Source organism: Aquila chrysaetos, chromosome 5, assembly GCF_900496995.4.
Source record: "Aquila chrysaetos chrysaetos chromosome 5, bAquChr1.4, whole genome shotgun sequence".
In the NCBI taxonomy this organism is placed as follows: domain Eukaryota; kingdom Metazoa; phylum Chordata; class Aves; order Accipitriformes; family Accipitridae; genus Aquila; species Aquila chrysaetos.
Window position 1 is genome coordinate 61,742,306 of NC_044008.1, and position 22,993 is coordinate 61,765,298.

A 22,993-nucleotide genomic window follows, 5' to 3' on the forward strand; every position below is an offset into this window, starting at 1 on the left:
ACGCGCCCCCCGTAGCCCTGGGGACAGGCCCAGCCGTCCCCCCGCGGCCCCGGGGACGCACCCGGACATGCCTGGCCCCCCATAGCCCCGGGGCTGGGTCAAGGTGCCGGTGCCCTGTCCCGGTGCACCCTGTCCCGGGCGCGTGTCCCCCCGTGGCCCCCACAGACGCGGTGCTGCAGAGCTCATTTGTTTATTATACAGGATCAAGCCCAGCAGGAGCTATGGGTGCCATGTCCCCGGGGCGCACGGGAGCCCCCTGCCCTGGGCCAGGGTGGGGGCATAGCCCAGTCCGGCCGCCCCACAGCACCCGCTTCCCAGGCAGGCCCTGCCCAAGGGATGGATGCTGCCAGCGGGATGGATCCGGGGCACACGGTGCTGTCCTGATTGGGAGCGGCGGGGCACTGCCCTCGGCCGGTGGTCCCCCTCACCGGTGCCTCTTGCGGATGGTGATGAGGTCCTGGTGGATGGTGCTGAAGCTGGGCCGCTTGTGGGGCTCGTACTCCCAGCACTGCTGCATCAGCCGGTACACCTCCTCGGGGCACTGCTCGGGGGGGTCCAGCCGCACGCCTGGGGGGTGGCAGGGATGGGGACACAGCAGCCCAGGCCACCAGCCCCTCCCTCCCCCCGGCCCCGTCCTGCCTGTCCCATGGGCATGGCTCCACCGCAGACCCACCGTGCAGGGCCCATGACCCCACAGTGGCCCTCGAGAGCCGGACCCTGGCTGCGTCCCTTACCCTGCTCCACCGCCTCTCGCGTCTGCTGGTTGCTGAGGTTGGCGTAGGGGACGGCACCCAGGCTGAAGGCTTCCCACAGCAGGATGCCGAAGCTCCAGACATCGCTCTCCGAGCTGTATCGGCCTGGGGACATGGGGTGGGATGGATGCTGGCAGCTGGGGACACCCATAGCACCACTGCCCTGGCTATGCTCGTGCTCATGAGGACTGGGGTGCCCCAGCTCTCTCTGCCTCCCTCCCCAGGACCAGGCACATGGGAGCAGGACAGTGTGCCCTGGACTCCTGGCTCCCAGCTGTGCCACGGGGCCACCAGGCTGTGCCCGGCTGCATCCCATACCATAATTGAGTGCTTCAGGTGCTGTCCACTTGACAGGGATCTGCTTCATCCCCCCTGTGGAGGCGTAGATGCCATCCTCCTCCTCCCGTGACATCCCAAAGTCGCTGATCTTTAGGGCATTCTTCTCCGTCACCAGGCAGTTGCGAGCGGCCAGGTCCCTGGGACGTCCCAGAGCTGTCAGCCATGCCTCTGGCCATCCCCAGGGACCTCCGCCCGGCATAGGATGGGGTGCAGCGAGGGCTCTGGGGTTCACCCTGTGCTGCCCGGTGCCCGTCTGCACTGCCAGAGCCCACCTGTGGATGCAGTGCTTGCTCTCCAGGTACTCCATGCCAGCAGCAGCGTTCTCAGTCATCTTGATCAGCTCCTTCACCCGCAGGTGCGGCCCCTCATTGCGCAGAAAGCTCAGGAAGTCTCCCCCTGCACCCAGGATTGTGGAGCTGGCGGGCAGCTGCCTTGGCACGCTGTGGTGAGCTTGCACATGCATGCACCAGCTGCCCCTGCGGCGCAAGGGCTGCAGGATGGGGCTGCTCACCCTGCACCAGCTCCATGACTATGTAAATAGGCTGCTTCTGGGTGCAGACACCGATGAGCCGGACAATGTTCGGGTGGTTGTACTGTTTGAGGATCCTGTGCGGACAAGGAAGGGCACCATGAGTGCATGGGGAGCCTGGCTGTCCCGGGCACAAGCCACCTCTGTGCCGTCCCCAGGACGCTCTGCCCAGCTGGCCTGGGGACACCGCCCTCAGCACAAGGATTCTGCAGTCCCAGTGGGGTCTGAACAGCCCCAAGTCCTGAGGATGGACAGACGGGCTGGGACAAGAGCGACAGATGCACAGACCTGGCTTCCTGCAGGAACCTGGCCTTGAGTTCAGGCGGGAGGGTTTCCCGGCAGGATTTCACAGCAACGGGGGTGTTATCAGCACGCAGCCGGCCGCTGAATACCTCCCCAAAGTTACCCTGCCAAAAGACACGGGTGCACCAGCCCAGCTTGCCGCAGCGTGGCCCAAGGCAACCCCTGCCCTCCCACAGACCCCACAGAGGCAGGGACCAGAGCACTCTGACTCACCCGGCCGATGCGCTCCCCCAGCAGCACGTCCTCGTGGTTGAGCACCCATTTGTCCTGCAGCGAGCAGACACAGAAGGCGGTGAGCTGTCCCCCAGCCTGCCCCAGGCGCCATGGGCAGGAGAAGGGGACGGGCAGGGTTGCCCCGTGCTCAGGTGACTCATCCCCCTCCCCACTGCCTGCCATCACCTTTGGCACGGCCCTGGCCAGGATGATCCCGCTCTTCCGGGTGATGGGCTGCTGGCTCTGCAGGAGGTGCTCGATGAGCAGCGGGATGGTGGGGAAGCCCTCCCCCTCCAGCCGGTACATGTTCTGTGGGGAGGGGAGGCTGAGGAGCTTTCCTGCACACACACATGGGTGTGCTCACGAGTGCTGGGGTGCATGGCTGTGCACATGTGGATGAGTGTGCACGCACGCACATGGTGCAGGACATGCATGCACACCGGGCACAGCAAGCATGCACAAGTAGGCATTCACGTGCACGATGCAGGGCTCACACCCCACGCTCCACACGTGGACTGTGCAAGGACGGGTGCACACAACTCATACTGTACACACACGTCCTGTGCACTCACACCAGGGGCCCCATGACTGCAGACCCAGGGCCTGCGCAGGGCCACCCCCGGCCGTTCTCCCTGCCTGTGGTCACTCACGTCAGCAGCCTGGATGATGAAGTGCCGGAGCTGCCCATCCCACAGCACACTGAGCACGTACTCCTGCTTGCCCTGGCTCTCCCGCACCAGGAAGTCCCCGCTGCAGCTCAGTAGCTCCTGCACTTCTACGCGCGGGATGGCCCCGTGGTACCAGACCTGCTGGCACAGCGGCTTCTGCACCTCCGGGATCAGGGGCATGGGGGGTGGCAGCTGGATGGAGACGGGAGTGAGTCCAGCCGTGCCCCCGGGTTGTGCCAGAGGTGGGGGCAGCAGCGGTGCCTGGAAGCTGTGCCCAGGGCAGGGCGCAGCAGGCAGGGGTGAGCAGAGGCTGGAGGGGCTGGAGCACAGAGGGGAGGGGGCTGTGGGGGCAGAGAGGAGAGGGCAGGGGATGCTGAGGGCAGGGAGGCTCGGCAAGGCAGTTGGCTGGGAGGGCAGGGTGGGCAGAGGTGCCCGGGGACTCACCGAGTACTTGGGGCTGAAGATGCCTGAGATGTGGTTCTTGAGGGTCTCCAGTGTGGTGGCCCTGCTCCGCTCCTGCTCCTGGGGAGAGACGTGAGCTGTGTGCTGGCTGGGGGGTGACGGGAGCCCGGCATGTCCCGTCCCTGCAGCTCCCGGTGCGCAGTGGGGCAGGACTCACCACAGAGGAGACCGACTGCCGGTCCTCCTGCAGAGGCAGGGCGGGCAGGGGGTCCCCAGCACCCAGCTCTGCCAGCTTCCCTGCCAGCAGGTCCCGCTGCGCCTGCAGCTTGGCCTGGGTGCAGAGGCAGCCCTCGAGCTGCTGCTGCGCCTCCTGCAGCCCCTGCCGCTTGCCCAGCAAGTGCACCCTGAGGACAGGACAGGGCGGTCAGCCTCCGCCGCCCCTGGCCCCTCGCCCCCTGCCTGCCACACCTCACCGCTCCCCGAGGCTCCGGCCCTGCTCCGCATCCCGGATCTCCGCCTGCAGCTCCTGCACCCACTGCTCCTTGCTGCTCACGACCTCCATGGCGGCCGCCAGCTCCTCCTTGACCGATGTCAGGCTGCAAAAGACACAGGTGCCGGATGGTGCTGAGCCGTGCTGCTGGTGGCGGTGGCCCCTGCCCGCAGCCCGGCTCCACTCACGAGTGCTGGACGCTCTCCACGGTCAGTTCGTTCAGCTGCAGCTCCCCTGGTGCCAGGCTCTCCGTCTCCTCCAGCAAACTCTCATCAAAGGACACGGCCGGCGGCAACTCAGAGCCATACCTGTGGGCACTCAGCATGGCTCTGCCTCCCACCTGCCCTGTGCCAGCACCGGCACCCGTGGCCAGCAGGGCTGTGCCTGGCAGAGGGGCTGCAGCCGCGCGGGGCCGTACCTGTGGCTCTGGATGAAGCCGCTGTACTCCGTGGCCGGCTCGATGGCCTGGATCGCGCTGGCAATTTCCCGGTGCACAGCCAGCACGTCCTCCTGCACCAGGCTGCTGATGCTGTAGTACTCTCTGAGGATCTCCTTCCTGTGGGGACGCGGGTGCTGGGGGCTGCCGGGCTCCTGTGCCCCCCAGCCCAGGGCCCTTGTGGCCAGGCGCCACCACCCCTGCCCCAGCCCTGGTGTCCAGTCCCCACATGCCGCATGGTGCTGCAGGGCATCACCGTGAGGGCTGCGGCGTGAGGGGCAGGGGGTGTGCGGGGCAGGCGATGGGCAGGGAAGATGCACGTGGCTGGCGGAGCTCTGGCAGGAGGAGGGAGCACTGCTGGTTCTCAGGGGCCATGGGGTTGCCCAGGGATGGACAACGGGGCGCGGGACAGGCAGTGGGGCACGGGGCAGGCAGGGCTCTTACAGGACGAGGACCATCTCCTGCTGCAGGCTGTAAAGGGACTGGTGGAGGCTGGGCAGTGCCCGTTGGTAGTGGTGGTGGTGGTGGAGCGTGGCCGCCTGCACGGCCAGCACGTACTGGTTGTGCAGGGCATAGAGCTTCCAGAGGCTGCGCACGTACTTCTCCTTCGCCTTGTCCCGCTCCTTGTCTGGGTGGAGAGGCCGTGGAAAACACCCACTGCTGCCACTGTGGCATCGGTCCCAGTGCTACAGCACATCCCCCCACGCAGCCGGCGAGGGGGACAGGCACCCAGCGAGGCTGGGGCAGGGGCCAACGGAGGTGACAGGGCTGGGTGGGGGTCCCAGGGCAGGCAGGGGGGCCGGGGCGGTCACAGACCTCCCCCAGGGATGCTCCCGACCCACAGCACAGTGTCCCAAAGCTGTAACTTGCAGGAGTTGTGCCCGGCTCCCCTGGGGCCAGGCTAAGCTCTCCCCATGCTGCCCACCCCCAGACCCCCCACCCAGTGCAGGCTGCACTGTGGGTCCCACAGGGCACCAGGTGCTCCGGCCATCCCTGACCCGTGAGGGGAGCTGGAGGGGACACAGAGGGATGGGGACGGGGGAGGCAGGGGGCTGGGCTGGCAGGCACCTTTGCTGGCCTCCTGATACTTGCGCTTGGCCTGGGCACTGTCGCGTGCCAGGCTGCGGTACTGCGCCTTCAGCTTCTCCATCTCCTGCTGCGTGATCTGGGGAGGCAGATGCCGTCAGGGGAGCGGGGCTGGGCTATGCCCCCCGCTCCCTCCGCCAGGACCTGCATACCCGGGCATACTCCTGGCTGAGCTGCTGCCACTGCTCACTGAAGGCCTTGCGGAGCTGCTGCTTGTCGCGGATGAGCAGGCTCAGCTTGGCCAGCGGCCCTGCCGCCAGCTCCTCTGCGTGCTGCCGCAGGATCTGGCTCAGCGTCTCCGTCCGGCTCGCCAGCACCCACCAGGACTGTGGGGATGGGGTGTCAGGGACAGTGTGGGAATGGCTGCCCCCCGGTACCACACCGCACTGGGCTCTGCGGGGTGCGCTCCCGCACCAGGGTGTCCCTACCTCCCCGATCTGTCCACCGTGGTCACCAGTGCGGAGCTGCCCAGGGCCCTCCTGCTTCTCCAGCTGGGAGAACATGTGGTGCAGCATCCCCGCATACTCCCGGTCACTCTTGGCGCGCTGTGACATCCACTTCTTCATCAGCTCCAGGAGGCGCAGCTCGCTGTCCTGCAGCCGCAGTAGTGCGCTGTGCCCCTGCGGGCACCACAGCTCTGGCCCAAAGCCCATGGCACCGCCGTCCCCAGCAGGAGGAGGCTGTGGAGCATCAGGAAAGCCTGAGCCACGACTGCTGCCCCGCGCCCCGCGCTGCCCTCACCGGTGGCTAGGGTCCTTTGCATCTCACACCCTCCCACCCCATCGCCCTGTCACCGGGGACGTGGTGCCCAGGCCGGCTGGTGGCGAGGGGCCGAGTTCTCCCTGCCCCATGCAATCTGCCTTGCAAAGCGCATTCAAAGCAGGCGGGAGGGCTGAGCACGCCCCAAGCTCCGCAGCAGCTGGTGCCCGTGGAGATGGTGCCGGGGAGGAGGAAGTGTGGGGTCAAAAACAGCAGCGTCACCTCTGCCATGCACACGGGTCTGATCCCCAAGGGCAGCGCAGCTGTACCCCCTGCCCAGGTGCAGCCCCGTTCTGCCCATTGGCATGGTCACCCCTGCGCCCGTGGCAGGGGTGGCCGGGCACACCGGGACAGGGGAGCTCCCGGGGGCCAGGGCACAGGCGGGGAGCCGGCAGGAAGGGGACGGGGTGACGAGCCCCAGAAGAAGGTGCCGAGCCTGGACACATCCCAGTACCTGGGACTCCAGCACGGCTGTTGGGAGCCAAACTGGTCCCAACGGTGGCCCCACGGTGCCCTGCCCCATGGCAAGGGCACAGCAGGAGCAGGAGGTGCTGGAGCACGTCTCTGTGCAGGGCAGGATATCCCCTGGCACAGCCCTTGACCCCACAGAAGGCCAGGGCTGAGACACCCCTCCCAGTCCCACAAAAGGGTCCCCTGTCCCTGCCAGTGCCCCACTGGGGCACGGCCCCTCCAACCTGTGTGTGCTGCGAGGTCCCCGCCGTGGGGCTGGCGCTGGTGTCCTCCCAGGGTTGGGGCCGGCGCAGTCTGGACCTGGTGCAGCTCCCGCTCCCGAGGAGGAACAGGAAACCCGGTGCTGACCATACAGCCATTGCGAGATTTCCTGTGCTTCCTCCCCTCCCTGCCAGTCCCCGTGCTTGGGGCCGATGCCGGCACACGGCGCCGCCATAGCTGGGCAGCCCCCAGCCCCGCTGCCCCTCCCGGCTGCCTCGAATCAAGGCCTGGCGCTGGCAGGATCTGGCCCTGCAGGAGCCCAGGGCTCTTCCTCGCCCTGGCTGTGGTCCATCGCCCCTGCGGAGCCTGATCTCAGCCCCATCCCTGCAGGGGTTTCACCCAGAAAAGCCCCTTCAGCCATGCCTGGTCCTGCCTGTCCCCCAGCCCCTCTCTGTGCCCCTGCTTCCCTGAGAGGCTGCAGGGACTAGGGCGGTACCCAGGGGGGTCCCCAGGGCTCCAAGCAGCCCTGCTGAAGGAGGACCATCCCGTCACCACCCCTGAGCCTGGCCCTTGTGACCGTGAAAGGCCACAGGACAGAGCATCCACCGCATGGGCAGCCATGGAGTCGTGCCCCAGCTCTTGTCACCAGCCCATGCCCACACAGCCAGGACCCCGCTCCCTGCGGCAGCCCCAGGCACTTCCCCGCTCCAAGTGCTCCACTGGTGCCACGGTGAGACCGCTCAGCCCTGGCAGCTGCATCGCAGGGGCAGCTGCCACTGCCTCCACCCAGCACCGCTGCACGTCCCCGCCGCTGGCGCAGCCTGGCTCGGCTCTGCTCAGCTTGGCCTGACGACCTCCTGGGTGGTTTGTGCTGAGCCCCCCGTCCTGTGCCTGGCAGGGAGGCCCCGGCCCCAGAGGGGTGTCATGGTCACCTACAGGACACAAGCAAGCTGATTCCACTTTTAGAGGAAGTTGAGGGGAAAAGTGTGTCAGACGGGAGTTTTGCTGACGCGCCTTCCCACAGCTGAGCAATGCCTGGGTCATCACGCCAAGGAGCAGCACAATGGCACGGCATGTAACAGCATGGCACAGCATGGCACAGCATGGCATGACACAGCCAGGGGCTGCCACGGTGTCCCAGCCACAGACCCCAAGCAGCACTCCAGCTGTGCTGAGTGACACAAATCCCCACCCAGAGTCACCATGGCCCCCCCTCCGAGCAAGAGGAGCCCAGTTAACGGCCCATTTGCTACTTGCCCAGATGAGCAATTCGAGACCTGCCACATGCTGCTGGGGTCTCCAGTTGCCTACCAGCTGGTCACCCTGTAACCAGCCCTGGTCCCCAAGGGGTCCTGCCTGCGGTGGGGGGGCCCTGCCTGCCCATCTCCACAGAGTCCTGCCTGCTGGGGAGGGCTCCGCTTTCCCTGTGCCCTATTCAGCCACACCGAGCACTGAGTGCTGCTGACACTCCCTGGCACCACCAGTGTCAGGATCCTGGAAACAGTAATTTTCATGGCATGTTTGAGGGTGACAGCAGCTCTGCTAGCACCAGCGCTGCAGCTGCCCCGACCCGCAGCAGATACCAACCTGTCTCCAGCCCCCTCTGCCCCAGCCCTGGAGCCTGCCCAGGAATAGTTTTGTTTTCTGCCTGAGCTGCAGGTCCCACTGGTAGCGGCCACAGGCCCCACCGGTTCCAGAGAGACTTGCAGCATTGTCTCAAGCTTAGCAAGTGTTTTGCAAGCCAGGCCGAGGGGCTGCTTCTTCTCTCTCCCCAACCCCAGCATCCTCCAGCACCCCCTGGCAGCTCACAGGCGGTGCTGGTCCCCTCCCTGCCTGCACTGGGCTGCACCGGGGACACCGGGCACCTCTGGTGGGAGGTATCCGAGCCTGGGGGCTAGGGGGCCGCCCCCCCCCCGCAGTGCTGGGCCAGTCAGGACTGTGCTGCAAGGCTCCGGGTGCGACAGTGAGTGCAGAAGCTCTCGTTCCCTGGAAGCCACAAGCGCTGCCTGCAGCAGGAAGGTTGCTGTGAGCCACACCACAGCTCACCCAGTTTCACATCCTCTGTCCACCCTCCTGCAGCCTCCAGAGCCCAGTGGGGCTGCGGCCTCTGCCTACTCCCCTGGCGGGAGCTGTCGCTGCAGCACCCTATGGCCGCAGCCCACCTGCAGCACCCAGCTGTCCATGCATGGCCTGCGAGCTGCCCAGCTCTGGCCCACACAGCCCTCGGCCGAGGACCGGCAGGGACCTGTCCCCACCCCGGCTTCATGAGAAAAGGAAGAGCGGGCCGAGAAGTGCCGGCAGTCGCCTGGACGCCACGGGGAACTCGCTCCTGACCACAGGAAGCCACCACAGCCACAGATGGGTGCAGCGAGGCCGAGGGGCTCTGCAGAGAGGTGCTGCTTCTGCGAGTGAGTGCAGCCCTGACAAACCCTCCTGGGGGGCTGGGACGCTGCGAGGGGCCCGGTGGGGCTGGGGTGGGCTCTGCCTGGGGCTTGGCCACAGCATGAGCAGGTCCCAGGTCCAGCCTGGCCATCCCTGCCCCCAGGGCTGCCCCGTGGGCATTGTGCTCCAGCTGCAGGGTGGTGCTGGACACGGGCTGCAGTGTGCGAGCTCGGCGGGACCCCAGGCTGCAGTGGAGGGGCTCAAGCCATGTGCTGTGGGAAATGGGAGCAAGTTCCCCAGGCTTTTGCCCCCCACCCCTACTACACCGCATCCGGTTCCCAAATTAGCTTTCCTCTCTGTGGGTTCCTGATAAGCAGCTGCTTCCCATAGCTCAGGTGAGGGGGCCGGTCCCTGCCCAGGTGCCGAGTCCCCACCGCATGCCCAAACAGCAGCCCCTGCCCAGCACCAGCTCCTGCCTGCAGCCTGGGCAGGGCAGCCCCTGGCTCTAGGGGGCTCTTTACCGCCTGGGGGGCTTCTCGGGCACCCCGCGCTGCAGGCTCCTGCAGTCACACTACGGTGGGCAGCACAGCAGCTTGGGCTCCCTGCCTGCACAGCAGGCAGACACCACAGCAAGGTGTCCCCAGCCCGGCTGCAGGCAGGGCTGCCAGCAGAGCCTCAGGCCCCCTCCTGCGGCTGTGGAGCAGATCCAGGCACCCCACAGGCCCAGCACAGCAGCACGAGGTGACAGCCCCCGGCCCAGCACCCTCCTGCCCCCAGGGCCAGGCTGCCCGTCCAGGCCAGGGCCACCCGCAGCCACAGCACACAGAGCACAGGCAGCGGAGCTGGTTTGCATAGTTCTGAACATTTAATAACTCAGTCTCTCTAGTGTTATATCCACATCCATTAAATTAAAAACAGGCTCAGGAGGCAGCTCCCGGCTGATTAAATTACAAGAAAAAATTACTGTGCACCAAAAAGTTATTATAGAAAAATAGTCCTGTGGCCCCCGGCCGGCGGCTCCATCCGTGGCAGGCTGGGACTGGCGCTGGCACGGGGCGGGTGGGAGCCCATGCCACAGCCCCGGTGTGCGGCGGCGGACGGTGAAGGGGCTCGCGGCACCGGCCCCCAGCCCGTGGGGAAGGGGCAGCGAGGGCAGGCGGCGCCGGGAAGGGGCTCCGGCGGGGAGCGGAACGGATTGTCACCAAGTGGGGGCAAGGCACGTCGGGGGGGCAGCGGCGCTCTGGGGGCTGGGGCTGCAGGGATGCTGGGCTCTGCCCAGCACAGGCAGGGTGCAGGCAGAGCCGGGGCAGCGCAGGCACCAGCACTGCCCCAGCCAGCAGCGCACCCAGCCCTGCCCAGGGGCAAAACAAGAGGGGGCCCGGGGCAGCCCCGCAGAGCAGGGTCTGTGCGAGGGGGTCCCTGCCCACACTGGGGGGCTGAGCCTCGGGCACAAGGCAAGGCGCGGCCCTGCCCCATGCTCTCCGGTGCAGGGGGGCTCCTGTCCACGCTGCAGGCAGCCACAGCCACGGTGGGAGGGGCAGGCAGCAGGCAAGCAGGCAGCAGAGGCTGAGGCCTGGCCATTATTGCTGTTGAAGGGCATGGGTGGAGGCAGACAGGCCCTCGGGAGGTGGCGGGGAGCTGGGACACAGCAGGCCAAGCCAGGGACACGGGCAGAGGCCCGGCAGGGGCAGGGGGATGCCGTGCCATGGGCTAGGCTCAGGGCACAGCCACTCCTGCCCCGGCCAGCCCAGCCTGAGCAATGACAACCCAGGGACCCCGCATGCTGCCCACGCCGGGGGACCTGCATGACCCCCCAGCAGCAGCTGCCCCCACCTTGGGCAGGGGACACGGCTGCCGGTGCAGGGCCAGTGAGCGCCGGGGGCCCCGCTGCCATCAAACACCCCAGCGTAGGGTACAGGATGGACGCGGGGCCAAGAGAGATGGTGCAAGACTGGGACGGTGCCGAGCTGGGGACGGTGCTGGCGGGGCCATGCCCGGCAGCCCAGGCCAGGGCCAAGAGACGATGCCGGCGGGTGGGGAGCCCCGGGCTGCTGCGGTGCAGGAGGGAGATGGGGGCAGAGTCCGGGGCCCCTCGGCCTCACCTGCCCCGGCCCCACAGTGCTGGGCAGGGAGGAGGGAGGGGCGGGAGGGCTCATCAAAGGGCACTTTGGTCTCTGATGAAGGCAGTCCTCTCACTGTGGGCCTCGTACTCCTCACCGTCCGACTCGGAGGGGCCCTCCTCCTGCCAGATGTCGGAGGGGAGCCCCTTGTAGGAGATAATCCCGCTGTCCAGAGCATAGACCTTCACACCCCGCAGGCTGAAGCCTGAGCGTGCCTGCAGCACCAGGAAGACCGTGACAAAGATGACGACGATAAGGATGCAGCTGAGACTGGCGATGAGGACAGGCAGGTTGGCTGGAGGGGGGGCCTTGGCCAGCCCCTCGCCGTCTGCCAGGGCAGGGGACGCACGGCTGCTCTGCGTCTGGTGGGAGCAGGAGAGGTCCAGGCTGCTGAAGTGGGAGTGCGCGGGGCAGGTCAGGCACTGGTTGGGGCCGGGCCCCGCGCAAGTGGCGCAGGAGGGGTGGCAGGGCAGGCAGAGGTGGGGCGCGATGGGCTCCACGCTGTTCTCCAGGTTGTAGTGCGTGCTCTGGACACCGGGTGCAAAGCCAGGAGGGCAGCGCTTCAGGCAGCTTTTCTGGTGCAGGTAGTACCCCTCCTCGCAGACTGCGGGAAAGGCAGGGTCAGCGCACGCAGGGGGAGCCGCCTGCACCCCAAACCCCCGCCCCCTCCCTGCCAGCCCCACACTCACCCACACAGGTCTGGCTGGGGGTCAGGGTCTTGCAGCCGCTGCTCTCCAGCTGGTTGGAGAGGCTGGGGGAGTCGGTGGCCGTCCCGTACAGCACGAGTGTGAACTTGGTCAGTGTGCCTGCAACGACATGGGGTGAGGACCACCGACACACCCGTGGGACCGCCTGTGCTTGGGACAGGCACAGGGAGGGGGCTTGCACTGGTCCCTGCCACAGGCTGCCCGTCACCTGGAAGAGCACCCGACGTGGGACCATGCCCCTGCACAGGGCTGCCCACAGGGCAGGGGGCAGCCAGGCCAGCTGTCACGGGGGGCACCTGCTGCCCCAGACCGCCGCAGCCCCAGAGCAGCTGCATCGCCTCGAGCCTCTCCCCAGCCAGGTCACTGCAAAGCATCTGAGGTGTCACTGGCTCTGCTCAAGGGGGCTGGGGGGACATTGGGCACCCACTCTGCTCCCATTCCCACCCTGGGCTTGGAGGGAGGCAATGGTGGGGGTGAGGCCAGCCTGGCCCTACCGTAGTTGTTGGCGTCGCTGGTGTTCTCGATCTCCAGCACCCATTCCCCAGAGGGGTCCTCGTCCCAGGAGTGCGTCGTCATGAAGGCCCAGTCATTGAAGCCGTCAGCCGAGAAGTCATGGGGCCTGTACGAGGAGGGGCAAGAGGTGGGTGCCAGCGTCCCGCAAACACCTGAGGCCACCCCGGGGCACCCCGCAGCCCAGCACCTACCTGGCAGCCAGGAGGGTGGACCGGGTGCCCATGGGACTGACGAGGTGGATGGCCAAGTCCCCGCGCCGGTTGTAGGACAGTGTCAGCCTGGCCTGTGCGTGCTCCAGCCGGCTGATGTAGTTGGCTTTCCCCAGGCAGGCATCCACCTTCCGCCGCACCTCCAGGCGCTTCCCGATGTCCCTGTCAAGGACAGGGAAGAGTGAGCCCAGTCCTAAGCCCTGGGGCACGCGTCAGGGTGCTCCAGCCCCTGCTGCCCACTGCCGGGCTTTGTGGCTGCCCTGGGAACCGGGTGCTGTGTCCCAGGGCAGCTGGAGTGGGAGGCGAGGCAATCCCACAGCGGCTGGCAGCACGTCCTCTCCATTCCCAGACAGGGCACAGGCAGCAGGCAGGCCTGCCCCAGTTCCTAGGCACGGTCGGGTTTGCTCTGCCGCGGTCGGGTTTGCTCTGCCGAGCACGCGCTGCCTGGTGCCGCCTCCCCAGCCGCCGCTCCATGCCAGCCCTGAATGGGCCCTTTCTTCACCCGCCGCCAGGCCAGCTACACCCTGCACGGTGTGGCCAGGGACTGGATGGGCACGGCCATCCCCATCCCGGTGCTCCTGTGCAGCCGTCCCCCTGGCAGTCGCCTGTGGCGCCGGCCCTGGTGTCAGCGCAGGATACCGGTTGCAAGAAGTGCCTGCTCTGGACGGGCAGGGGTGGGTCCCAGGGGACCGGGGCAGAGCAGCAGGCACACGCAGGGCCCAGCCCTGGCTTCCTCCCTGCCCAGGGATGTCCCCCTCCCCGCCGAGAGCCCCTGGGGAGCGCCCCGGCCGCACATGAGACTCGGCACACATTGCACTGCAGCAATGGCAGCCAAACAGGAATAAAAGGAGCTTCTGTCTGACCCCTGAAAAGCCCCTCTGTCTGGGGATGACTCGTGCCGGCTGCTCCCAAACCGCAGTGCCCCAGCCTGCCCACACCCCCACGGCGCCCAGCCCGGCCCGGCCCCAGCAAGAGCGGGCAGGCTGAGCAGTCGATGTCAGTGCCGGACAGCTGAAGGCGCCCTTCCCGGCTCTCCCCAAGCTCTCACAGGAGGATGGCCTTGGGTCTCGGGGACAGTTCAGCCCCGGACATCATCCCCACATCCTCACTCCCTGCCTTGGGCCCAGAGGCGCTCGGGCTCCTGCATGGGCCCGTGCACTAGGCGGATGCTGGGCGATGCCCTCCTGGGCTCACCAGCCCTTACTTCGGCTCCGTGAGGACGTCAATGACGCACTTCCTCTGAGGTCCCACCATGGTCCAGTTCTTGGCCAGGCTCACCATTGCCCCGGCGTCCAGCAGGCCGTAGCCATAGGAGTGGCTGACTGTGGACAGAAAGGGGGTCAGTGCCACTCCTGGGTGTCCCTGAGGGGGAACATGTGCCCAGCCACACTGCGGAGCTCTCCAGGGCCTCCTGCCTCATTTGCCCCCCCAGGGATGCACGGGTGCCCTGCCCCAGCACCCCCAGGCTAGCGATGCTTGTGGGAATGGGAGCCCCTGGTCTGTCCCCGGCACCCTGGTACCTTTGCGGCCGACGCCGTTGGTGACCCAGTCGTTGGCATTGAGGTGAGCCGGCTTTGACGTCTGCACCACCAGGTGCTGCATGTCCCGCCAGGTCAGGTTCTTGCTGCGGGGAGACACAGGGCTCAGGCAGCTGCGCCCAGCTCCTTCCAGCCCCAGGCAGGTCCGTGCCCAGGTGCTGCTGCCTCATGGGGCTTGCGTGGCCACCCCTAGCCCAGCCCTGCTCTGTGCCCGCCCTTACTTGGCTTCCAGGGCGAGGGCGATGATGCCAGCAGCCAGGGGCGCCGAGGCTGACGTCCCTGTGTGCGATTCGGTGCATTTCTGTCTGAGGTCAGTCGTCACCTGCAAGGAGGAGTGCTGGGGTAGGAGGTGCGGCGGGCGCTGGCCATGTCCAGGATCTGGCTCGGGGGCTTGTGTCCCCACAAGGGCCGCAGGAGGCGAGGCAGAGCCGCCGCTCCTGGGGCAGCTCACGAGCTTCCCTCCAGAAGCCCTCAACTCATGAGGCCGACCCCTGGGAGCGACCCGAAGGGCGGCAGCATGGCAGAGTGGGGCCAGCCCTGCTCCCAGCACTGCAGCCCGCTCGGCTCCCGGAGGGATGCCCATGGCAGCCACAGCTCACGGCACGTCCCACCCCTGTGAGCCCCCAGCCTGCAGACACCAACAGCCCCAACTCACAATCTGCTTCTCATTCTGGTTGCCGCTGCTGTAGGTGGTGGCAAGGGTGGAGGAGCAGGCCTCGCTGTACCAGGGCACGTTACCATACTGCGTGGTGCTGCTGATGGACAGCGTGTAGATGCTGTTGGTGTAACCGTCACAGTTGCAGCTGTCGTGCTCACGGCCCCCGTTCCCGGACGCCCAGACGAAGATGGAGCCCAGCCCCCCTCGGCCCTAGCAACAGAGGCAGGGTGAGGGCCAGCACCAGTGTCACCCGCGCTGCTGCAGGGCAGGAAGCCCCAGGCTGGAGCTGGGGACAAGCGGACAGTGCCAGCCCCAGGGCTCTTGTAGCCTGAGTGGGAAAGACTGAGAAGATGCAGCTGGGACACTGGGAGACAGCGGGATGCCACCAGTCATGGCCCACGGGCCTGGGCGCCCGGCACTGCCATCCCTCACCACCGCCATGCCTACGGAGGGTGCTGGGGCACCTCTGCAGAGGCTACAGGGGCTTCCCCAACAGGCAAGGCACTGGGTGGCAGGAGGCTCTGTCGAAGGAGAGCTTCCAAAAACTGATGTCTTTTTCCACTCGGAAATTACCCAGGCTGACTCTGCCTGTGTGGGATTTGCAGCCGCCTGGCAGCACTGCGGGAGCTCAGCAGAGCAGTCCCAACCGGCTGCTCAGCACCCAAAAGCCACAGCTCCACTCACAGCATGTGTGACAGAGCTGGCATGGCACTGCGAGGCGGGTTTGCCAGCATGCCTTGCACAGCACACGCATCTCTCCATGCAGGGATTCCCAGACAGAACATGGGGCACAGCTAACCACGTGGGCTGCACCACAGCAATGCCAAGGCACAGGCTGCACTGACAGCACACGGGGACAGCGGGCGGACAGGCAGAGGAAGGGAGGGCGAGCAGCTGGCATGAAACCAGGCAGGGACCAGCACAGGGCTTCGGAGAGCAGGGAGGGACCGTCCCAGCATGGGGCTGCGCAGGAGTCCTCTGAGCAGGGAGGACAGGGCTGCTCAGAAAGGCGAGATAAGTACCCAGCACGGGAGGAGCCCTGACTCAGAGCCATCATGCAGGAAGAACAGGAAAAACCAACAGAGCCTGATCCTGGAGATGGGCTGGGAGACAGCTCATCGCAGGAGGGCTGGGACAGCAGCTAGGGCAGGCAGAGCAAGGAAAACCTGGGGGAAGGGGCAGGAGCTCAGCCAGTGCTCCCCCAGCAAACTCTCCTGCTCACCTGGCTGACCCCTCGGAAGAAAGCCTCCTCCGCCAGCCGGGCCGGGCCATCCACAGTCTTGCCATCGTCCTCAGGGCCCCAGCTGGCACTGTAGATGTGGATGTGGTTGGGATTGAGGCCCAGGGAATGGGCCTCCACAGCATCAGTCACCTCCCCATCCAGCATGCGCACGCCTAGGGCCAGAGAGCAGACGTCACAGGCGACAGGATGGGGCAGGGCGGCCGCGTGCCTCAGGGCAGTGGTGCCACTGGTGAGAGCCCTCCCATCCACTGCTGCCCATGCCATGAGCCGTCACAGGGCTGCCGTGGCCAGCAGTGCCAAGATCCCCAGCACAGCCCACTCCTCCAGCCGCGAGGCACCCGCAGAGCCCAGCGCAGGCTTTGCTTTTGGTGCAGGGCAGGGTGGCACCTACCTCCGATCCTGGCGTTGTAAGCCACGCCAACACCACAGATCCCATTGTTTGCCACAGCAGCGACTTCCCCGGCGCAGCGTGTGCCATGTCTGCAGTCAAAACAGGACCAAGTGTGCTCAGATGAGGCACAAGGAGCACAGGGCTGGGCACAAGCCGCAGCTGGAAGGACCAGCACCCAGGCTGCCTCCCATTCCTCCTGAACCAGGCAGCTGACAAAGGCCCTGCAGGGCTCCTCTGTCTACTCTCCCGCTCCAGAGCAGGGGGACTGAATGGCCTGGACTGGCACTGGGCAGCCCCAAAGGATGCTGCTTGTGTCAGAAAGGGAGGCAGGGTGTTTCTCTGTGGGGCAGAAGCATGCCACCACCCCTGCACCCTCCTGCAGTCTGTGAGGGCTGGCACTGCCACTGAGTCCCTGCTGCAGCTGGGCTCTGCCACCCTCGCCTCTGCCTCCTGCCTCACCTGTTGTCATTCATCTGTGTGTAGCGGGGCTGTGGGTCTGGGTCCTGGTCGTTGACATCAAAGCTCGCCCCTGGATCCTGGAAGACAGATCTGGCTGTTAGAGACCATCCACCCTGGCCACTGAGCCCCACCACCCTGGGGCCATGCCTGTGCTCCATGGCCCTGAGGCTGGGCTGAGCAGGGGGGCAGGCTCGACTCCCACCTCCATCACTTCTTTCCATGTCCCGCCATGGCAGGCATGAGCCCTGCAGCTCCAGGGCTGCACTGAGCAAACACAGCCATCCCGACAGGCTCCCACAGCACACCGCCCTGCAGCATTGCCCCACACTTACATAGTTGCCCTCCAGGTCAGGGTGGTTCTTCTCAATGCCATCATCCAGGATGGAAACCACGATGCCCTTGCCCGTGTAGCCCTGCTCCCAGGCCTGACGCACGTTCAGGTCCCGCTGGTTTGTGTTGTACTGCCGAGAGAAGTGCTGGCAATAGGAACTGCGCCCAGTCACTGGCACTGCAGCTGGGGTGTGCCCGGACCCCTCCCAGGCCCGGCTGTAAGGGCAGGCAAGAGACAGCCTTCACCCCTCTCTGCTGTGGCGTGGGATGAGGAAACCCCAGGGGACCCAGGCACAGCCGGCTGAGGAGGGCCACTCTGAAAGGAGGCTGAGCCCCAGACTACGTTTGGGGCCCGTAAACATGGCTCCCTTTGCAGAGATCAGGCTTGTGCCAGAGTTCAACGACACAGACAGGCACAGGCACAGACCCTGTTCCTGGGCCAGGCAAAGGGCTGCTCCCCGCTAGCCCAGCCCCAGGCTCTCCCCAGCCCTGCCAGCACCCTGGCAGGGAGCCACAGCTCCACGTGCACAGCCTCTTCCCTGGGGTGTTCCTGGACACACAGCACCAAGTGGCTGCCTCAGGCCTTCCTCCTCCTCCTCCTCCTCCTCCTCCTCCCTGCCAGCCTGGCTGGCAGCAGCAGCAGCCACCTGACAGCCATCCCTCAGATAACACAACCGCATACCCAGAACTTGCATTCGCTGTCACAACTGTGCGGCTCCCTTCCTCGCTTGGCACCGTGCAGCCCCTGCCCAGCACTCACCAGGTACCACTGCTGCGGGAACTTGGGGTCTGTGGGCTCCATGAAAACGTCTCGCTTGGTCCTGCGCTTTGCCACCTGCTGCTCCAGCCACTGCACCTGGGGGCAGAGAGGGCATGGGGCTCCCTCGCTGCCCCCTTGGCAGCTCTCGCCTGTGCCAGCAGCTCCCCAGGCCCCCTGCCCTCCGGCCAGCAACTTGCCCAGAGGGGCTGTCCCTGGGGAGCTCACAGCCAGCTGCCAGCATGCTGGCAGAGCATCCAACCCTGCCAGAGCCACCGCAGCACCCAGACCATCCCTCCTGGCCTCCCCTGTCCAGCCATGCCAGGGCAGCAGTGCCGGGTGTCCCACAACAGACTCTGCTCCAGTGGAGCGGGCAGGTCAGAGCGTAGAGCTCTGCAGAGCAGCAGGCTGCCAAGAGCCTGCCAGCCGCCGCGACATGCTGCACGCCCCGCTGCGCTGCCAGCGTGCCAGGCCCTTGGGCTGGAGCCAGGGGCCAGAGGTCACGGCAGCCCTGCCACACTGCCGCGCTGGGATCTGGCACTGCCGGCACTGCCCTGCACACCTTGCCCTGCGTACAAGGACGGAGAGCCCTGCAGGGAGCAGAGGCTGCCCCGTGCCCTGCGATCACAGCAGCCCACAGGGTGGTGATGCCAGTTCTGTCGACCCCCCGCCCTTGCCAGCCACGTGCTGGGCTCCCACCCGGCTCTGCCATAGGTCTCCATGCCAGGCGCTGGTTCAAGGCAGCTCAGCCCACTACTGGCTCACGTGGCAGTGTGAAGTGCCCAGGATCAAAGACAGGCCCCCGCAGATGGCAGGGAGGACCCCTGCGCTGCACGTACCTGCGGTTCCCTGGCCAAACGGCTGTGCCAGGGCTGGTGGGATGAGAGGGAACGCTTCACCACACCACTGTGCCGAAAGTGGTAATAGTCACCAAAGATCTGCAACAGAGAAAGGAGCAGGATGGACAGGAGAGCCCGGTCTCTCTGATTCCCCATCCCCCCACCTGCAAGCCCGAGCCCCGGGGGCTGCCACAGGCAGGCTGGGCCCCGACTCCAGAGCAGCTGCTGGCGCTCATGTCCAGGTACGTGGGGCAGGATCTCCTGTGAGAGGCTGCGGCAGCTGGTGACAAGGCAGCTGGGGAGGCCCTGGGGCCACAGTGACACAGCCTCTGCCCACCTCACCCTCCCACAGGCGTCCACATGGCAGTAAGTCCCGAATTGTCTAACAAAGCTGCTGCCCTGGCAGGGAGACCTAAAGCAAGCAGTGGCAGAGAGGGACAGGCCTTTCGGAGCCAGCCTGGAAGAGGCACCAACCTCAGGAGACAAAACCACCGCTCCTCTCCCAGAGCCAACCAGCACCCCCTGCTACTGGTGAGGGGAAACTCCAGGGGGCTTGAGGCCCCACTCCCCAGGTGGCCCCAGCCAGGGCAGGGAGACTCTGGGCCAGCCTCTGCTCCTCCAGACAGGCCACTCATAGAGCCCTTCTCCCCACGCACCCCAGGCCAGCACCCCACCGGAGCACCCACCCAGAGCTGGTCTCAACATCAGGGCACAGCCAGCTCCAGCGGAGCAAAGAGAGGGGGCACGCAGGCATCCAACCCCAGGTGGGGCAGCCACCAGCCGAGGAGCCATGCTGCGATGGCCCCGGCTCAGCTCCCACACACATAGGGATGGCTCAGCTGGGGCTGGGGCAGGACGGGACTCCAGCACAGCCCGGCTGGGCCAGAAGGCCATGCAGCCGCCCAGCTGGTTATTTTTAAACCCCAAACCCTCTCTAGTGCTGTCATTTCCTTATCCCCTCCTGCATGTCTCGGAGGCTGGCCTGGCCGCGGCGGCCCCACCCCTGCCGCCCAGGGCCTCCCAGCCCAGCAGCCTGCCTGGACTGGGGAGAAGGGAGCTGAGTGCCCACCCTGCCCTGCTGGAAGCCGCAAAGCCTGGGCAGTGGCCACCGGCAGGATCCAGCTGCCCAGGCTGCGCCATCGCCTGCAGGGCTGGGCTGCAAGGGCTGCGGGAACACGAGGGAGAGGACATCTCACCCTCCGCTGCCCCAGGTTGCCGCAAAACAGTGTGGCTGCAGCTAACAAACGCCCCCAAGCTTATCAGAGCTCTGCAGATGTGCCACCACCCTGGCCAGCCACGCAGCCAGCTGGAGCCGAGCAGGGGGGGAAAGGTGCACCCAGCTGACTGGCACCCTGCCCTGGGGCAGCAAGGCAATCCAGGCTGCAGCTCTCCAAGTCATGCGCTTCACCCCAAAGCCCCCACTGTGCTCTGCGGGGCACGGGAAACGCACCCCGGCACTTGAAGCCAGGCCTCCACCACCCCTGCTCGGGGGAAACTGCCTGCCAGCAGGACAAGCCCCCACCCACCCAAGGGGAATTGTTCCACTCCACAGGGCTCCCCCCACAGCACAAGAACCCCGTGCACCAGCCTCTCTCTGTGGGCAGGAAAGGGAATGGACTCAACTCACGGCAACCCAGCACTGGCGGCACAGGATGGCAGCAGCCAAACAACGGGGTCAGGACTTGTGTCCATGGCTCCACCTCCATGGGAGTCTGGTGCTCGCAGCGCACCGGCACACGTCAGTCTGCAGGGAAGGGGCAGGCAAAGCCCCTGGCTGCCAACTCAGGACCCCACTTCTCTCTGCATGTGTTCCCTGGACTTTGGACCATGGTGGGGAGCAAGCTCATGGTGGGGGACAACAGAGCCTGCCAGTCAACCCCACGCCATGCCAGCTGGCATTATCCAGGGAAGCCGCAGACCATGCTGGCTCCCCAAGATGTGGTGCTCATGACATGGGGCTGCACTCCCTGGTGCCAGTGACAGCTAGGTGCTGCTCCTGCCCTTGGGCCAGTGGAGGAAAGGCCAAGACTTGGCCTGCAGCTCTGCACTCCTTCCCTGTGGGGCACGGGCAGGTGGCTGGAGCCCTGGTACAGCCGGCTGCAGAGCTGCAGCCCTGCCTGTTAGGGCAGGATAGTGACTCCAGCACTGCCAGAGCCACTGGGGACAGACCTGGGCCTGTTCCCTGCAGCACACCGTGTGCCCCCAGTACAGCCTGGGACACCCAGCAGCTCAGAGCATTTGGGGAAGTGCCGAGGTGAAAAGCCTCTGCGCTGGGCTGGCAGAGGGGAAAGCAAGCTGCAGGCTCACTGCCCTCCCCTAGCACCCCCTCACCCCCTCCAGGGGTAAGGACAGAGCCCCGATTGTTCCTGCACGCAGATCGTGGTTCTGCCTGGTCATCCGACTGGATTAGGTCTGCACAGACACTGCAGTGGCAGCCAGGAGCCGGCCAGCCCACACGCTTCCACCCTAATCCCTGCAGTCCCTGTCCTCAGCAAGGGCAGAGCTGCCCCCCAGCCCTGTGTCCCCCTGGGCCGGGCAGCACCGATCCTGTGGAGAGTGGTGCCAGCTCGCCGCTCCTGCCCTGACCTCCTGCCACAGCTCATGGCCACCAGGGCCAGCCCCGGGGCCAGTGGCCTGTCAATGCTCCTGCCCACGTCCCCAGGAGCAGGCAATGTGCTGGGTGGCAGCAGGGGCTAGCGGGGACCTGCAGCCCAGTGGTACAGGAGGTAAGAGCACTCCTCCCTGGGCTGGTGCTGCTGGGGCCACTCAGCCCCAGTGTCTTGCCACTGCAGCCCAAGGCCAGCATCAGCAGCCAAGCCCTTCCCTGGTGCTCCCCATCCCCAGCTGGGGCAGGCAGCGCCCGCACACCCCAATCTGCACCAGCCCCAGCAGCATGAACCACCGTGTTCCCGCCTCACTACCACATCTGTCCCTCTCCTCTGACACTCGCCTCCCCCGCACTGTCCTTTCGGTCCCCTTCAAGGCCACTAGCACCAGACACAGGTCCTGGCACCTCTCTGCCAGAGGCACCGCTGACCCAGGGGACTGACTGCCCACCCTGGCTCTGCAGGCAGCAGCAGAGCAGGGAGTACGCCAGGACAGCACGCCTCCGAGGACAGTGTCCAGACCCCACGCTGAGGCCAGGATCCTCTCAGATAAGGACCCTGGGGGCCTCTCACTGGGGCACTGCCAGAAGCACCCGGTCCCCCCCCCTTGCAGCCTGTCTGCCGCATCCTGTCCCAGCAGCACACCCCCCCCCAGGAACAGCAGCCCAGAAACCTCCAGAGGGGGAAAGCCCGGCTCCTTCCAGCCCTGCTCTTTGCACCAGGCCACCACGGCCCCTCTGCAGGAGTGGGCTGCCCAGGCCAGCCAAGCCTCATCCCACAGCACAGACACCGAGACAGGCTCCAGAACAGGAGAAAACATGCCCAGACCAGCAGCTCCTGCCACAGCCCACGGGGCTCTGCCTGCAGGTGCTGCCTCACTGCTGCTCTACCGCCAGCTGAGTGGGCTGGGAGAGCCGGGGGAGAGATGCCAGCCTCTGGCCGCAGAACGAACAGTGCGGGGAGAAGGTGAGCACTGCTGGGCAGAGCTGGCGCAGAGCCTCCATGCCTCACAGGGATGGACCCCAAACAGGCCTGGGCTCCCCACTGAGCCACAGGGTCCTGCACGACTCTGTGCTGCAGCCCAGGGCCTGACGGGCACCCCTCGGCCAGTGGAGACATGGCTGCAGAGTCCAGTGCCCCTCAGCCCTAGCAGCTGGGCCTGGGACACGGCACCACAGTGCGATGGGAAATGCTGCCAGGAGCAGGCTGATGGCACCTCAGTCCTGTCCCCGCTCCCAGGGGTCTCGGCAGAGACCTGGCCCAGCGGGACATGTCCTGGGCCGCTCTCCCGGTCCCCTCTGCATGGCAATGGCCCTGGCCCAACACGTCTTTTGCCCTGACATCGGCCGTAAGACACTTCCCGCAGACAGCACCTGTGTGAGGCCACCCCATTGCCCCCCCAGCACAGACACCCTCAGTAGGGCCTGGCCCTGGCCCCCACAGAGTTCCCTCTTCTGGCACAAATCCCAGAGGACTTGGGGCTCCCTGTCCCCGGAGCCCTGCGTTCCCACCACCCCGTGCAGGGCTCCTTTCAAGTGGCAGGACAAGGCACCCACCAGCTTCAGTGGTGGCCACCTTCTCCGCCCGCCACA

The 22,993-nt window shown here is 66.5% G+C and overlaps 2 protein-coding genes across 11 annotated transcripts in view; both read right to left on the bottom strand.

Moving 5' to 3' along the window:
- The window catches only part of FURIN (furin, paired basic amino acid cleaving enzyme), a 32,787-nt gene that overhangs the window by 4,278 nt on the left and 5,516 nt on the right, over positions 1-22,993 (bottom strand). For 2 of the 3 annotated variants that reach the window (XM_030015162.2, XM_030015161.2), the window contains exons 3-16: positions 18,796-18,894; positions 17,960-18,055; positions 17,202-17,330; positions 16,870-16,946; positions 16,411-16,499; positions 15,999-16,171; positions 14,774-14,986; positions 14,340-14,440; positions 14,101-14,204; positions 13,785-13,902; positions 12,563-12,742; positions 12,353-12,477; positions 11,841-11,957; positions 9,875-11,755 (exon numbers count right to left, since the gene is read on the bottom strand). In XM_030015162.2, coding sequence (XP_029871022.1) covers positions 11,187-11,755; positions 11,841-11,957; positions 12,353-12,477; positions 12,563-12,742; positions 13,785-13,902; positions 14,101-14,204; positions 14,340-14,440; positions 14,774-14,986; positions 15,999-16,171; positions 16,411-16,499; positions 16,870-16,946; positions 17,202-17,330; positions 17,960-18,055; positions 18,796-18,894 — 2,190 coding nt within the window. In that variant the 3' untranslated portion in view covers positions 9,875-11,186. Of the gene's footprint in view, positions 1-9,874; positions 11,756-11,840; positions 11,958-12,352; positions 12,478-12,562; positions 12,743-13,784; positions 13,903-14,100; positions 14,205-14,339; positions 14,441-14,773; positions 14,987-15,998; positions 16,172-16,410; positions 16,500-16,869; positions 16,947-17,201; positions 17,331-17,959; positions 18,056-18,795; positions 18,895-22,993 lie in introns of those variants that run through there. The other variant, XR_005932514.1, reaches the window with a different exon arrangement.
- Positions 177-6,799, bottom strand: FES (FES proto-oncogene, tyrosine kinase). 8 transcript variants are annotated; one of them, XM_041123876.1, is made up of 19 exons: positions 6,683-6,799; positions 5,647-5,811; positions 5,371-5,544; positions 5,201-5,297; positions 4,577-4,760; positions 4,115-4,252; positions 3,885-4,004; positions 3,680-3,802; positions 3,424-3,610; positions 3,249-3,326; positions 2,787-2,942; positions 2,323-2,445; positions 2,137-2,190; positions 1,909-2,027; positions 1,603-1,697; positions 1,364-1,487; positions 1,071-1,228; positions 735-857; positions 177-567 (listed from the first exon to the last, which is right to left on the bottom strand). In XM_041123876.1, the coding sequence occupies exons 1-19, from the start codon at positions 6,797-6,799 to the stop codon at positions 425-427; spliced, it is 2,478 nt and encodes an 825-aa protein (XP_040979810.1). In that variant the 3' UTR covers positions 177-424. The 8 variants fall into 8 exon arrangements, with proteins under 8 accessions (XP_040979810.1, XP_029872076.1, XP_029872079.1 ...); XM_030016216.2 differs by having other exon boundaries at positions 2,787-2,996; positions 3,249-3,350; positions 5,647-5,898; positions 6,673-6,792; XM_030016219.2 differs by having other exon boundaries at positions 5,647-5,898; positions 6,673-6,791.

What these genes read in the sequence shown, in the direction of transcription:
- FES (XM_041123872.1), bottom strand. Translation starts at nt 5,871, where the DNA reads ATGGGCTTTGGGCCAGAGCTGTGGTGCCCGCAGGGGCACAGCGCACTA. An exon ending in GGCTTCATCCAGAGCCACAG is followed by an intron (nt 4,005 to 4,114) that starts GTACGGCCCCGC and finishes GAGTGCCCACAG; the next exon opens with GTATGGCTCTGAGTTGCCGC. An exon ending in TGGGGGAGCGCATCGGCCGG is followed by an intron (nt 2,028 to 2,136) that starts GTGAGTCAGAGT and finishes GTCTTTTGGCAG; the next exon opens with GGTAACTTTGGGGAGGTATT.